Below are 16,377 nucleotides of genomic sequence, written 5' to 3'. Positions count from 1 at the left end.
TTTCTTATATAGTTATCAAAATTTAGCAGCAAACTAAATGTAGCCACTTTTTTTGGCAACTTTACCAAAATTTGGTAAGGTTGAAAATGACATCAAAGTGAACAGACCCATCGTCCTTCTCTAGACTTATTTTGACGTGGAGATTTGATCGAATTCCTTGGTTTAGATAAGTAATAAGTATTCTAGTTTGATTTTTATTCTCATTCAAAGGGACATCAGTTCAACTGACGATGTGTTTCTCATGCATTTTGTCTGTCCGTTTGAATGAATCTGAATGGTTCAAACTGCACATTTACAAATTGCAAGGGGCTAATAAAATCCCGAGCGGGTCAATCAGCACCGTCCGATCGAAATCAGACGGTCCAGATCAAATGTGAAGCATCTTTACTTCTCGAAGGGAGAAGCCGAGGTAGATCGAGAGGGCATCCATTCGTCCATGCAGCTCGGCGCGCCACCGCCGGCGGCGGCGGCGGCGGCGGCTGCCGTCTGGCGAGCCCCCACCTTCGAGGCCCGCCGCGCCGCCGACGCGAGGGAGCTCCTTGCGGCGCTGCTTCCGCCGAGCCCCACCGTCCGCCAAGTCCAGCAGGCGCACGCCCGACTCGCCGTCCTCGGGCTCGCCGCCTCGCGCGCCATGCCCCACCTCCTCGCCGTCCTCCCCCGCCTCCTCCCGGACAAGCCGCGCCACCGCGGCGACGACGGCGGCGGCGATGGCGACCACTACGCCTACCCGCTCGCGCTGTTCCGGCGCGCCAACTCCACCTCCGCCTTCGCGTCCAACAACCTCCTCCGCGTGCTGCCGCATCCGCTCCCGCTCACCCTCTTCTCCCGCTTCCGGCGCCGCAACCCCCACTCCTTCACCTTCCTCCTCGCCTCCATCTCCAACCACCTCAACGCCGCGGGACCCTCCGCCTCCGCTTGCTCCTTCCTGGGCTCCCACGTGCACGCCCTCGCCGTGAAGGCGGGCGCCGCGGGCGACCTGTTCGTGCGGAACGCGCTGGTGCACTTCTACGGCGTCTCCGGCGACGTGGGGGCAATGCGGAGGGTGTTCGACGAGCTGCCGCGCGTGCGGGACGTCCTCACGTGGAACGAGGTTCTCGCGGGGTACGTGCGAGCTGGCATGATGACCGTTGCGCGGGAGGTGTTCGACGAAATGCCAGTGAGGGATGAGATTTCTTGGAGCACGCTGGTGGGCGGGTATGTGAAGGAAGAGGAGCTGGAGGTGGCGCTGGGAGTGTTCCGGAACATGGTGGAGCAGGGCGTGAGGCCGAATCAGGCTGCAGTGGTGACGGCATTGTCGGCAGCAGCACGGTTGGGCTTGCTTGAACATGGGAAGTTTGTGCATAATGTGGTACAGAGGTCGGGAATGCCGGTGTGTATGAATGTAGGAGCGGCACTCGTGGACATGTATGCAAAGTGCGGGTGTGTGGCGGTTGCGAGGGAGGTTTTCGATGGCATGAGGAGGAGGGATGTTTTCGCGTGGAACGCCATGATCTGTGGCCTTGCTGCTCATGGTTTGGGGAGGGATGCGGTGGAGCTCTTCGAGCGGTTTATCAGTGAGGGTCTGTCCCCTACAAATGTGACTTTTGTTGGTGTGCTCAATGGCTGTAGCCGTTCTGGTCTTGTTGCTGAGGGGCGACGCTATTTCAAACTGATAGTGGAGAAATATCGCATTGAGCCAGAAATGGAGCATTATGGCTGCATGGTTGATCTTCTGGGTCGTGCTGGCCTTGTTCCGGAAGCCATTGAATTGATCGAAGGGATGCATATTGCACCTGATCCAGTTCTCTGGGGCACAATACTCTCTTCTTGCAAGACGCATGGCCTGGTGGATTTGGGGGTTTCTGTTGGTAACAAGCTAATTGAACTGGATCCAACTCATTCTGGCTATTATGTCCTCCTCTCAGGTATATATGCAAAGGCAAACAAATGGGATGAAGTCAGGGAAGTCAGGAAATTGATGTCTAGTCGCGGTACCAACAAGTCAGCCGGCTGGAGCTTGATGGAAGCGCATGGGAAGGTGCACAAATTTCTAGTAGGAGACACTTATCACAAGGATTCTGTGCAGATCTATGATACACTTGACATGATCAACAAAAGGTTGACAGAGGCAGGGTATGTACCGGATGTGTCATCTGTATTGCATGACATTGGGGAGGAAGAGAAGGTGCACGCGGTCAAGGTGCACAGCGAGCGATTGGCAATTGCTTATGGCTTCATAGTTCTTGAAGCTGGCAGCCCAATCCGTATCGTCAAGAACCTTCGTGTCTGTGGGGATTGCCATGAGTTCAGTAAGATGGTGACAATGGTTTTTCAGAGGGAGATTATTGTGAGAGATGGTAGTAGGTTCCATCATATGAAAGAAGGGAAGTGCTCTTGCCTTGACTATTGGTAAATGATCAGTTGATTCTTTTAGTGCCAACTAGCAGCTATACATGTTACATTTACCCAATGAACTGCTTCACTCATCTTTGGTGGTGGTAGTTGCCGGCAACGCCGATGAGCTCACCGGGGTAAAGCAGGTCCAGCGACGGATCCGGGAGGCCGGCTGTGAGGTTCTTCGTGTAGATCATGCTGGTGGTATGGAGGAGGGGCATGCTAAGCATGGCCGAGCAGATTGGGGCTAAATTACAGAGGCCGGTCAGTTTGGCTGCTTTGTTCAATCGGTGATGGGGTTTTGGCGGGTTGAGATGACTACTTTGTTATGGACAGACAGAGCAAGTGTTACATCCCCAATCATATTGCTTAATGTGCGAAGAATTCGTGAAGGGATACAGAGATTTGGGGATTGACAGAGCAGAGAAGCAGCAGTAGTCTCGGGGACGAGGGTGATAAGTTGGCGAATAGGCAGTGTGGTGGTGGTATCAAAGATGCAAAGGGGAACTAAAGTAATCCGTAGAGATAGAGAAGGATAAAACTACCCCCTCTGTCCTAATTGATCATCACATTATAAGAGTGCACCAAGATTAGGGAAAACTAATAACTCTCTCGTACTACATTTACTCCGGTAACAAACTCGATACATGCACCATACCCGCTACTTCCTAGCTACTAGCAAACCAAGATATTGCATGTTGATTGTAACACGTTATGTGCATGTGCATGGATGCATACATCAGTATCCATAGATTTAGCGAATAAATACTAATATCATTTAGGGATAACCTAAAAAATTATATATGATGGTCACGTGGGATGGAGGGAATACTACAGTGTGCAATTTCCGAGTCAGTGCGTTGGTCGAGTCTAAGGGCGATTCCAATGAGGTGAAAACGACGCATGCGCCCAAAAAATCGAACTAAACACATTGTGAGAGCAACCGTTAGTTGTTACTCCCTCCGTAAAAAAAAAAACCTAGGTGATGATTTGACACCACAGGACAATAAATCTGGACATATTTTGTCTTAGGTGGTGTCAAATCCCCACATAGGTTGCCTTTTTTCGGAACGGAGGAAGTTAACAGAAAACCGACCTCAGCCAAAGAGTTATCTTACCCCATTAAAAAAAATATTTGTTGCATGTGGTTATTATAGCTTCGACAATTTGTGTGACAGTGTGAGGGAGGGCGGACGCTGCTGGTTTTTAAAAATTTGTGCATGGGTCCTGCAAAACTAGTGTGTGGACTGAATTTGCCCTATGGGCAAGTGCTATAATGCTACATATGCTGCCCCTAAGGGTGCTACATTGGATTGAGTGATGAGGTGGAGAGAAGCGAGGAGAGAGATGATGAGCCATCTCTAAATCAAGAGATAACCTCCACACAAATTTCAAGAATGGTGTGAAAGTATTAGAGATATTGGTATTTTTTACTAGATGTGACATATTGTATGAGTTGACTCTTAATTTATTAGTGAATAATATGGATAAATTTAAATATAGTAGTCACATTTACCATAGCAGACAATCTCTAGCTGCAATCCTGGACCCACGTCCACGTCAGAGTACACGTTGGTCAATTTCAGGAACAACACGAGCGGCAGCTACGATGTGATCTGTTAACAACCTCCGTAAAAAAAAAAAAATCTAAATGTGGATGACAAAGCGAGGAGTGTAGGACATAAGAGAACGGCATACGAAATTTCTCACCACGCTGTGTCGAGGCTTTATACCCAAGAAAACAAGTCCAGCCTGGAGCCTGGAAGGTCATAAGAGTAAAGCCTCGTTCGAATTGAAGGCCACATAAGCCTTGTTTGGCAAGGCCGAAATGTGGGTTTCTTCAAACTTGTCACACGTGTATCAGTCGGAATTGAGGTCAATCAAAACGAGGTAAGAGACTAAAGCCCCAAATGTCCAAAGACGAGGCTTAGGAATATGTTTGTTTAATTAAAAAGCGGTCGTTCACAGAATAGCCAGTCCTGATTCCTGAAAGCTCTCATGTACTCCAAATGATCTCAGGAGATAGCGAACTGCCAATCAGATAAAAGTATATAAGAGGCAACAATATATTTATAGCTGGAATTACAATACCGTGTTGACTGCCGTCAGAGCAAGAAAAACCCTTGTACATGGATAATTTACAGGGCAACAGGTATAAACAGCTCGGAGTCCTAGTACAACTGCAGAACCATGTGATCAACGAAGAAAACTTGAGCTATTTTAACTGTATGACTACTGGAAAATACCGCCTTATCTACTGATGAAAGACGATGGGTCATCTCTGCACAACTTTATATATCTGGGGCAAGTTGCGGAAGATGAGAAACTGCCTCAGATACTAAAAAACGTCTCCTCAGGAAACACCATGCATGCTTTCTAGCTCCATCGAAAAACCTGAGCAACCCGTCCTACCATCAATTATGGTACACAATTTATTCAAGCCAGCACTTTTCAGGCCCTTGCTTGGTGTTGGATGGCGGCACGTCACTCAAATTTCTCAAGTCTAGTTATAGATCTTTACAGGTCTCTCAAATGAATGGCGGTTCTGCATGAAGAACATGCAATTAGCAAACATTCCAGAAACAGAAAAGAAATAGTTGTAGTGGTAGGTTACAATTCTCTCTCGGGTTTGTCCAACTAGGGGCAGACATCCCATGACCATCCGTATTAATCTGCCAAGGATGTACCTGATTAGCGTTGTGTGTCTTTCTAGGAGCCGTGTCTGGATGCTCCAGTCCAAGATATTGCTCCCAAGCTCCATACATGTTTCGCTAAATAAGCAAGCAAAAAAAGTTTAAATGTGAACCAAATTAAGCACTAACAGTGATTGTTTAGCAAGCAAGAAAATATTGTACCTGAAATCTTGAAGCTACAGTGTCTGAATCCTCAAAATAATCTGGGCGACCAAGTGATATGTAGGCAAATTTCCACTACAAAAGGAGATGAGAACATTGCTTAGCAGTGCATGTTTACATTAAGCAAACACATTACTCAAACCGATCTAACCACATTAATCATTAGCAAATCTACATCAAAGATGGAAATGCATTACACTAGCTGTCACAGTTCACAAGCAGAAAACCATCAGAAAGCAAAAGCACGCAAGAAATAACATATGTATGTTTGCCATAGACCACCCGCCACAAGCCAAATAATTAATCACAATCAGCACCAAAGATACGTAAAAGGACTACTAATTACCCTGGGAAGAGATTTTGGTAAAAAAATATATATTGTACACTATTCAATTTAGAGCTCAGTTCCCACTAATTAACCACTAACGATGGTAGAGAAGTATCAGTCATTCCAAATACATTTGAGGTTGCTCTACCTATTAACTAACATTGTTCATTTGGCTAACAGATAAAATTGTCAGCAGCAGGTTGTGTCTGATGGCAAGCTCTTAAACAGTTAAACCAATAGAGGCAATTACGAACATATTATAGGAATTTCTAAAAGAGCAGAGTGATATCATGTTTGTGTGATATCAAGCAATACAACTTTCATTATCTGAATGCACCAAAGTAGAGAAGTACCAGGACTGCAGTTGCAGTTGAGTGTTTCATTAAACATATTCTTTCTATGCAACATTTAAACCGAATATTAGAGAGATCAAACTAGCATGTTGACCGCCAGATGACAAAAATGTAGGCCACTCAGTATATTTCATGATCAAACGGAAGTCAACAAAATAATAAAAATAAAACCAAGTGATGCATCTGATGCGCCACTTCTGAGGCGAACTAGGGATAGAAGCAGAGAACTTGGGAACGACACTAATTGATGTTCTTATGGTGTTAGGCAAATAAACAACTGGCAGGTAACATGTTCCAATTACATCACTTCTATAAGATTCCAGGAGAACGCTATAACATAAAGGAAATCATAAATTTAAAATTATCTACAAGTGTGGAATAGTATAGAGTACCTTTGAGAAATCCTCATCTGGAACTTTTAGTTTTTTCTGTATCCGTTCTTTAATAGAAGAAAGGGTTTCATCCTCACGAATAACCATAAAGAAAGGTTCTCCAAAGTTCTGAACTTGCTGTAGAAATCAGGATAAATATCAGCATAAGTTTTACTAGATATAGAAGTATGCTGTTAGATGCAGAACTGCTAAAATTGGCTAACAATATTGTGTTCCCATCAGTGCCAGTATTTATGCTGGGTAGCAAGTGAAATACGCCCATGTCCAAAAGCTGACTATCTATCGTGTTATAAAGCCTATAACATTCTTTTCAATAAATTCATTTAAGGATATGAAAATGGAAAATACAAGCATAACTCGACACAAAAGCAGAAAGTATGACATGACGAAAGCAGGACTACAGGAGCCTGATGCTGCTTCTTACAAATACTTCTTAACCGGGCTTCTGCTACCTACGGATATAGGAGTATTGATTTTGTAAGGACTCCTTTAATCATTTTGACAGTGAAGATTAGTTAAATATAACAAAGTGAAGATGAAAAATATGCTGTTCATAGGCAAAATATAATCGTTTTGCAAAGCCACAAAGGTACTACAAACAATTAAAAATAAAAAGGGAAACATCCATAGCTCGACACAAAAAGAACACATGGCTACACTTGTGTTCAGATGATTTGACATGTAGAGAGCCTGCTGAAGTTTAGATAGTAAACAGATATATAATAAAAAACACTCAATTAAACAAGCCACAACACAGTTCAAGTTCATCTTGAATAAAATGTATAGGTCATGATACTGATGCTGGCAAACAGTTGAAATAAAGAAACAAAAAACAAGAGAGTCGAATCCAATAAACACACCTAACTCGGATGAATTTCTGTCAGCGACTAATTTAAAATTACAGGCAACAAAGTGGCTAAAATTTTGTAGCAGTGCATATGCAGTTATCCATTTAAGCTATATATGTAGATAAATTATTAGCAGAATTCCATTACCGTCTGATTTTGAGTGTCTTTGGTAAAATGGTATACATGAATCAAGCGATCAAAAGGACCAAGATTTTTCTCTTCCTCCGGAACCTAGAAAGAAAAAGGAATGGCATCCATCAATTCCTGGGGGGATTGAGGGATTGAACCTCTTAACAAATGAAAATTGATCTTGTAAAACCGGACACAAAGGTAATATACCTCCTCTGCACGCAGGGTCCAGTACTGATCATTGATGTTTTCTATCTTTTCATTCGGTGCAAAAATCTGAAGGAAATACAAGTTAGACGATGATATAGTGTGGAACCAACTGCAACTAAGAGGGCATTAAAAAGAACTGTTGTTTGTGTCACCTTGTATATCTTGTGATAGAAAACCTCAAGTAGTCTAAGCTCAGCATTAGGATGAGACAGCTCAACCTGGTTTGGTAATAGCCGAAGGCACACATAGGGCATAAGTTAAACTTTGTAAAACCAACAAATAGAATAACTGGAGAATGTGGAATACACACCATAAATAAGGGGTACAAAAATATACCTTTGATTTTATATCATTTAGCACATCACCGACAGTGCTGTTCTTTGGCAACCTAATACTGTGAACTGACACCTGGTAAAACATGTTTTAAGATTAAAAAGCAAAAACAACCTATTGTTAAGTTTTTCCACCACAAAAAGAAGGTATCAAGAAAATAACCTCATCTTTTGTGCCATGATGATATGTAACTTTTAATGTCTTCAGAGCTTGTAATTCTGGGAGTGGTATATCCAATACTTCATAGTAAAGAATATCAGAAGTCTGTACAAGAGATGCCAACAGCTATGTCACACTTCAGTTCTTCGCTTTAGTGATTAAACGACAAATGACCACAAAGATGAGAGTCAGAGTAACAACCTGGTTATAGTGAATCAGCATGTCCAGCAAACGCTCAACACCTCTGTATTTAATAGGTTGAGGTTTAGGTTGTTGAGAATAACAGTTATGCGATGTAAGCCGAATTTTAGTTGGGTCATCAACACCAAGTTTTTGAGCCACCTTTTCCACTACTTCATCATACGTGAAAGCCTTCGACCTATACAGAAAACAGCAAAGAAAAAATATCAGTGGTAATACAAAATATTAAGATTCACTAATCATAGCATGTCGAGATGCTTACATCTCTAAACAAAAATCATCCTCTTTGGGCTTCTCCAATGAACGAAAATGGACTACCTGAAGAATCACACAGAAGTTATTAATGCAAAAATATTATATGGTGATGCTGTCAAGATGGACATCACAATGCATATAGAGCAAGACTACTGAAGAAAATTTATATGAAATAGGGCAAACAAGACAACAAGAAAAGTAAGCAAAAAATCACAGAACATTCCTTTTTGGGAAGAGAAATATTGAACTGTCATCAATGAAATTCCTTGTAATTAAACATGGACAAAGAGGTAAAATAATTCCTCACTGCAACATTGCAGCGAGAAGTTGAGGAAATGTAAATAACAAATAGCATAAAGTTCAGGATTGGTGAATGGGGCACCCTCAAGTACCTGCCGGTTCCGTATATACACCAGAAAGGATGGGACATCAGGGTATCTATATTGGTCAGCAGTATCTGGCTTTGGAGATTTTTGAAAACAAACGATGTCACCATCTTCAAGCTGTACGCAAAAGATTCCAGGTAAAGATAATATCATAGAAACAAGAATGTTATTGGTTCAAGAAAAAAAAATCACGCCATACCTGGCAAGCTCGAAATAGAAGCCTATTGTCAATATATTCACACATTACATTGGGCTCAAACTTGATTTCCTAGTATTGGTGAAAGGGGAAAAAAGGTCACATGCTGATCCAGAATGATATGCATATCTTGCAGAGACAAGCTTTTTTACATGATAAAGAAAGCAACCTCATAAAGTTCAATTTCCTCATCCTGTGAAAAACCAGCCATTTTCCTCAGTTTTGGCAGAATGTCCTGAGGTTTTCCCGAAGCCTTAACAAAGAGCCTACCAACATACCTGAAGAACTCATTCAGGGTATAAGTAAGAACATCAACACAAATCAATGATGATACAGTTGGCTATTTGAAATTATGAGAAGTACCGCAGTTGTTCCTTTTCAGGATCATAGAGTTTGAAGAAAAGCAATATATCTTCTCTGGTCTTGTCAGGCAGAGGAAGAGGTTTAAGGTCCTACATTGCCAGTAAAAATTTAAAGCAGACTCCCTTTACAATTTGAAAGTAGATGAACAGATTGGCAGCCAAACATAAGAAAATAAAGAAAGAAATGCAGAAAAGCGCGAGGGAAAAGGCTATTACCAGTCCAAGTTCAACCTCCAAGAACAATTTTAGTTCTGCGTTATGAGCCTTATTTGCTGCTTCTTTTAGCTGTCCAACCTACACAAAGTTGTTGACCTTACTATCCACATGTTTACCATTACACAGAATTAGATCACTGCTTAAATATATGCTGAAGGCAAGGAAGTATTAGCTTGACAAGAAATCCCAAAACAGATCAGGTTGGCCTAACAAGGACAGCAACATAATAATATGATCTTAACTTCAGTGTCGAATCCGAATAAGCAGATCCTTATTAACAATACAAGGAACGGTGAACCTTGATCAATAAAAAACAAATTACATAGCAGTTGCCAGGAAAAATAAAAGATACTGCGGTGTGTTAGTCATGCGGATGAAATAATAAATGAGCAAGTTAGCTGGATCAACAAAATTAAGATACTCAAATATGCATCATTTGTGGGATGTTTCAATCAAAGTTCAAAGGGCACAGACTAAAGGTATCATACTTAGAAATTCCCAATTTTAGCATCCAAGAGAAGCACCATGACAAATACAAACAGGAACCACCATGAAAAGCATATAATATATCAGCAAAGCAACTGAACTTGGCATAAATTACAGAAAATGCCATTGTATTTTCTGTATCCTGCTTATTTAATTCGTCATCAGATTATCACAGCACAATGCATAGACACGAATGAGCACTAGAAATCAAGAGCATCAACTACAACTGTGCATCATTTAATCAACGCAATATGTCATTAATTCATCTTACTGTGTGCGTCTCTTCTTGAGGAGTCAGTGGACGGTTAGGCCGGTATGTATGGTTTTGTCGCTTGGCCCACAGCCAAAATCTTTGAAATTGGGTAGGAATACCAAACTCTTTTGCAACCTCCTCCTGTAAAGCACTTCATATATGAGTAATCAGTTTGGCAACTGCAAAACTCTACTCCGACAAGTAATACAAAGAAAAAAACTAAAACATAGCTGTGCACATGAGCTGCGTCAAGACTCAAGAAAGAAATCCCTGCTTTATATCACTAAAAACCATGCATGATACACATGCTCAGCATGTACAGCTAATCATGAAAGGGTGAGAAGAAGGCATGCAAACAAACTGCTTGGAGAATAAATAGACTGCAGAATATTAAGCTTACTTGCATTTCTTGCAACTTGTAAAATACAAAAAGACAATTGATCTACTCAAAATAAATAAAAGCTTGATTTTGCAAAACAGCGTGCCACACTAATAGGCACACCTGGGTCCTTGAACTATATAGTTTTGTACAGGACAACAAACAATGTGTAGCAATTCCAACAATTAGAATATGGAAAGATGCCATCATCACAACAAGCAAATAGTCTTCAACCCATGTAATTTACCTTGAATTGAGTGAAAGGCATCTGCTTCTGGATGCGGAAACTTGGGACCTTATCATGATCAACAAGATCAAAATATATGTCCTTCCCTATTTGAGTGGTCAAGTCATCATCCCTTGCAACCTTTACAGTACCAAAACATGTTAGATAACTAAATAGAAAGTAAAACAAAACCAACGGAAATAGGAGGAAAAACAATCAATTCGACATGCCCAGCGTGTTGACTAAACACCTTAATGATAGTATATAGGTGGGCCTCAGCTTTCTCCTTCTTTCGACGCTCCTTTTCCTCACGATCCTTTTCTAATCTAATCTGAAAGTGGCAGAAGAATTAGACTAAACTAAAATGAAGAATTGAATAACTAAAAAACCTTAGGTAGCAACTTACTCGAAGGTGCTCTGCTATGTCCTTCTCATCCACGTTACAAATTATTTTGTCCTTGTCACTTTCGCGAATGTACACAAGCATGTATGCGTTTGAATATTTAGTGAACTTGAAAGGAGTATTGTTTAGACCAGGATTAGTCTGAGGTAGCTGCAAAAGGAAATTGATCAGCTCAATGTTTCTACGGCAACAAACATAAGCACTCAGACTTCAAAATGGCAACGAACCTCCTCCTCACCACCATATTGCTCTTCCAATGCCCTCTTTGCATCCTCTTTTGTTACACGCTCATCATCAAACTTAAACCTGGAAACGTTTTGTTCAGCAAATAATAAACATAGAAGTAGCAACAAGCCATCCAAGAAGCATACAAATATGTAATGAAAAGGTGGCTGACATGCATCATGCTTATAGAGCAAGTATTTGTTCCTACTTGCTAATCTGGACTCAGGGTGAGTTCGGAAGGGCTTATGAGGTGAGCTACTACCTCGTTTTCTGTAAGCACGCTTCCTGAACTGCTAAACGGTGTGTTTCGTGAAAAAGAAAAGTATATAAAGATTTTTTTGAAAAAAATCAAACAAATCCATTTTTCAAATTTATAGTAATTTATACTTAATTAATCACTAATTACCCATCTCGCTTTGTGGGTAGCTGATTAGCAGAGCTAAGAAGCTCTACCGAACTCAGCTAAGAACCCATCAGTGTAAGGTCTAAATTAACATTTACAGTGAACTGAAAAGGTATTTCAAAAGAAGACATAAATGTATTAACAAAAGTACTCAAAGGGCCACTTCAAATCATGAGAGTTTGATTAGTAAGGAGCACAATCACAGAAAAATACTAAAATAGTCATGGCTAATCTCACTAGCTGTAAGCCTGTAAGCAGCAACTGGTTGATAACAGTTAGTACCAACTAACAAAGTTTACAAACCAATCATATGAAAGATATACCTAAGATATTGTTGTTTTTGTACAAAAGCATAGCCAATGACACAGATATACATAAGATCATGTTGTTTATATACAAAAGAACCAATGATAACCAAAATAATCATACCACTGATCAGAAAGAGTAGGCCGTATGAAAGCATAGTAATGCCCACCATGAACACCCCCACTATGGACGAGAACACTGCAAGAAATTAACTGTTAAAGACAGCAGTGACATAAAAATTGTAATAGAATTGCATCATTATTAAATAAAGTCCAGGATAGGTAAAATGGTGAGGCCAGAAGTCCATCTCTATAATTGTTGGCAGTTCAGCCATGAAGAACCTTGAAACCTTAAATCACGAAATGGAACACAGGTACACAAGAAATAATAGTTAATATCTAACTGACCTGTGAAGAGTGTAAAGATTCCGCACATTCCTATCTGCATCTGGAGAGAGGTACTTTCCATCATCTCTATCAAGATCCAACTGAATCGGGAACTCATAGCGGTCATTTATCTGAAGTTCAGAATGGAGCATAAACACTCTTAGCAGGATAGAGAATTAGGAACAAAAGGATAAGCATTAAAAGGAAGCAAGAAGAACGCACTTCCTTTACCACAAAACTGTTCATTCATTTCACCACTAAAACAATAATGGATGAAGGGAACTTCTTAGCAGATGGCACTGATACAAACCTTTACCATTGTATCACGCATGAAATCATATTCAAAGCGTTTTAGCTGAAGTTGCAAAACAGGAGGGAAGTCGATGAAAAGAACACCTTTCTTTGCATCCTGAAACCAAGAAAAAAAATCTGAATAAAAAGCCCATACAGTACCATGTTTTTCTCTGTTGCCAGATAACATGAATTGTTCATCCAGACAGGCCTCCAAATGCGCCCAAAGATTGTATAAACACTAAATAGATTCCCATCATGTTCTTTCTTTGAATTTGAAATTCCCAAGATCCCTTTAATCCATATTGAGAATAGTGTTCATTTCAACTTCCATGCTATGCTTTGAGAAATTAATCACGAGTTTGATGTTTGTGCTATTAAGTTGAGCACAATGAGTTGCTCCGAAACCATGTTAATTCTTATTCAAACAAGGTTACCGAGATTCTAATTTTGCTATGAAATAAAAAAATGTATGTTCATCTGGTTAACAGTCTTTTCATTTCAACATCTGTCCTAGAACCTAAACATACACATACAGATACCATTGTACTATAACATACATGATGTGTGGCTGTCTGTGTGCATATATGTGAGAGAGGGAGAATGACAGTGTAGCTCTAGCGTAAATTGGTTTAGCTATCAGAAGCTCCCAAAAATCTAACCTGCAGTCCATATTGTTCTGCGTGATACTTGTTATCTCCTTCCAGGCGCTCCACCTCTACATACTTATCAAAAGAAGCATAGACATCCTGACAACCTTTGACATCAAGCTGAAGATCTGCATTGGAGTGTACACCAATCAGGTCAAAGGGGCATGTTTGGACATAATGACCATGATGCGATAACACAATCACTTGCCATAGAAGGATTCCTTTCTAGTTGATTTCATATCCACATTGATACACTCGATATAATTCATGTGATGCCCTTCAAATAATTGTTGTATTGTGCCCTCCACAACAGTTCCCTTGAATCAAAATTTACAAGCATAATTCAGTCAGAGTTACACTACTCGAAAAACAACACCGAATACATAAAAGGAAAGACCTTACAGATGTCAAACCTTCATCTTATCTTCCAACTTCTCAGAAAGAACTCTATTTAGTTCTTGCACATCATGTTGCATGAATGAATCGTGCATGTCCCACCCAAAAGATTTTGTGAGTTCCTTTGTAGAGACACTGCTGTCATTATACTGCAGCTTATAAAAGAGACTTTGCAGAGCTAATGGAATGCTTCCCGAAGGCATGTCATTCTCAGTTGTGGGCATATGATAAACAGCCTGACAAGCACTATCTACTGTTAGCACCATACAAATATATTAAGTACAAAATTATATAACCAGTAAAACTACATTTTGTACCTTTCTGAAATATGGAATATGGTACAGAGTCTGAAGAAGAGAATTCATATAGCAAGTAGCACCTTGATTTTTCAGACCAACATAACCAGTTTCCTTTTTAGAGTCATAGCTCCAATAATCAACCACCTTACATACAGCAACTTCGGCCTCCACTATACAAGTATCATTTACAAGATAGCCTCTACTGGGGTTGTAGAGATCACCCAAAGGCATAAAGGAAGTAAAACCCCAATCACTTTCTCGAGCAGAGAATTGATGTTGTGTTTCTGAAAGAATTTCAGATTAAAATACTTTTCGCAACCCAATTGACTAAATAAAGAAAAAGGCATAGATGATGAATGCACCTTTTCTTATTGTAAACTTGTTGTGCATTTGATTGACCACAGAGAGGCTGAACTGCGCATATCTAGTCCACCCATAAGGCAGGACTGCTGAATCAGCCACATCCAAATACATAGACAGATATTCAACATTATTTCCCCTTGGGAAAATCAAAATCCGCCTGCAAACAAAATGACTTTCCATCAATCACCCGACAGTAACCCCTTCGATGGGCAGAAATCAACATAGCACGCAAACTCAGACAAAAGAAGCAGTAGGCACTCACCACTTGTAGCCCCCAACAACAAAAATTTCAGAGTAGAGTTTCTTTGTGCTCACTCTTGATAGGTTCTCAATGGTCCAAGTAAATCTAGAGATTGGTGGATCTTCAATCTGCTGGTTTTCCACAGTGGCGGCTGGCTCAGAAGGCACAACTGGCATGACAATTCAGAGCAACATGAGATCCATTAAGTGTAATCAGCAGATATGGCAAACAAAGGGCATTACTGAACATTATTTTACTCAACCTACACATACCAACAGCTGCATACAGATACAGTAAAATGCAACCCACCACACAAAATGAGAGCAAGCTTTGAGGTCGTCATGTTTGCATTAAAAACAAACAAAATTAGCAAACCCTAAAGCTCATATAAAACCAGATTGACATAGCAAAAGAAATATATCATGTATGTGCACAAACGTACATGTTGGAATTGTGCATCCGCGGAGAACATAGATCAGTAGTTTGACACAGTACAAATTCTGAGAACGTAAAATACTAACCAAATAATAATCCTTATACGCAGAAAGACAAAAGCATGTACAGGTAATCGTGAGGCGAAATGACCGAATCGAACCTTCCATTGGCTGCGTTCCGTTGGGCAACTCCTGGCGCGGCACGAGCACCTCCTCTTCCTCCTGTTGCTGCTGCTGCTGCGCAAAAAATAAACATGGGAGACTCGCCTCAGATCCACACTACCAAGCCCGAGGCAAAGCCAGCAAAACCACAAACCCTAGAATTCCGTATGCGGACACGCCCATCCCCACATTCCACATCACAACCCGGACAAAGAAACCAACCCGAAGACCTACAGCAGCCGACCACCCGCCGGCCCGCGTCCACCACGCCACCCGCATCGCCGTCCGATGCGGCGGCGGCGAGGGGACACACACGAGCCAGCGGGAAGCGCGAAGGCGGAGGGAGGATGAGGGGGCGAAGGGCAGGGGCAACCCCACGCGCGATTACCTCGGCGGGCGGCGGTGGCGGGGGAGAGGTCGTCATGGCCGCGCGGACGCGGCGGCGCGGGAGCCGAGGAGATGAGTCGCGGTCGCCGGCGGCGATGTGGGGCCCACCTGGGAGTGGGTCGCGGGGTTGGGGGTGGGGTGTGGGGGTGGAGATCGCGAGGAGGTGGGGAGGTGGAGGAGAGAGAAGAGAGAGAATGAGAAGGGGGGGAGGAGGTTTTTGGGTCGTGGAAAGTTGGTCTTGAGCGGAAGAAGCTTTGCAGGGACAAGGACGGTGTCCGGATGGACGGCCAGGATGCAGCGGTTCGGGATGATTGGACGGCTAGGATATTATGCCTCCGTCAGTTGCCTGTCTGGGTGGTGCGGTGGTGCGCGCGTGGACGGGAACGACCGACCAAGAGACGGGACCCGACCGGTGTAATGTTCAGTTTTTGAAAAGAATTGATCAAATCATGTCCGAATAAATCCCATCACCATGTGTATGCGTCTACTAC

The 16,377-nt window shown here is 41.9% G+C and overlaps 2 protein-coding genes across 4 annotated transcripts; one reads left to right on the top strand and one right to left on the bottom strand.

Annotated features, from left to right (window-relative positions):
• Nucleotides 1–436: 436 nt before the first annotated feature.
• Nucleotides 437–2,624, top strand: LOC4342470 (pentatricopeptide repeat-containing protein At3g62890). Its single transcript, XM_026026985.2, has 2 exons — nucleotides 437–2,336; nucleotides 2,482–2,624. The coding sequence occupies exons 1-2, from the start codon at nucleotides 437–439 to the stop codon at nucleotides 2,622–2,624; spliced, it is 2,043 nt and encodes a 680-aa protein (XP_025882770.2).
• A 1,772-nt stretch (nucleotides 2,625–4,396) lies between these two features.
• Nucleotides 4,397–16,028, bottom strand: LOC4342469 (ubiquitin C-terminal hydrolase 12). Of its 3 annotated transcripts, none has more exons than XM_066312254.1 (32): nucleotides 15,888–16,028; nucleotides 15,499–15,574; nucleotides 14,925–15,072; nucleotides 14,662–14,819; nucleotides 14,318–14,583; nucleotides 14,007–14,236; nucleotides 13,813–13,921; nucleotides 13,617–13,732; nucleotides 12,974–13,072; nucleotides 12,685–12,794; nucleotides 12,401–12,475; nucleotides 11,571–11,649; nucleotides 11,347–11,493; nucleotides 11,191–11,271; nucleotides 10,962–11,081; nucleotides 10,354–10,476; nucleotides 9,597–9,674; nucleotides 9,382–9,470; nucleotides 9,188–9,296; nucleotides 9,022–9,090; nucleotides 8,829–8,939; nucleotides 8,444–8,499; nucleotides 8,182–8,359; nucleotides 7,984–8,085; nucleotides 7,825–7,896; nucleotides 7,641–7,706; nucleotides 7,489–7,554; nucleotides 7,297–7,380; nucleotides 6,302–6,418; nucleotides 5,229–5,303; nucleotides 5,061–5,144; nucleotides 4,397–4,918 (listed from the first exon to the last, which is right to left on the bottom strand). In XM_066312254.1, exons 7-32 carry the CDS (start codon nucleotides 13,871–13,873, stop codon nucleotides 4,877–4,879), a joined length of 2,409 nt encoding a protein of 802 aa, XP_066168351.1. In that variant the 5' UTR covers nucleotides 13,874–13,921; nucleotides 14,007–14,236; nucleotides 14,318–14,583; nucleotides 14,662–14,819; nucleotides 14,925–15,072; nucleotides 15,499–15,574; nucleotides 15,888–16,028; the 3' UTR covers nucleotides 4,397–4,876. The 3 variants fall into 3 exon arrangements, with proteins under 3 accessions (XP_066168351.1, XP_015647293.1, XP_015647294.1); XM_015791807.3 differs by having other exon boundaries at nucleotides 14,018–14,236; XM_015791808.3 differs by having other exon boundaries at nucleotides 14,018–14,236; nucleotides 15,499–15,571.
• Between the last annotated feature and the right edge of the window lie 349 nt (nucleotides 16,029–16,377).

This window comes from Oryza sativa, chromosome 7, assembly GCF_034140825.1.
Source record: "Oryza sativa Japonica Group chromosome 7, ASM3414082v1".
NCBI lineage: Eukaryota > Viridiplantae > Streptophyta > Magnoliopsida > Poales > Poaceae > Oryza > Oryza sativa.
Note: the sequence above shows the minus strand (reverse complement) of the source record. Positions and strands in the feature narration are given on the sequence as shown.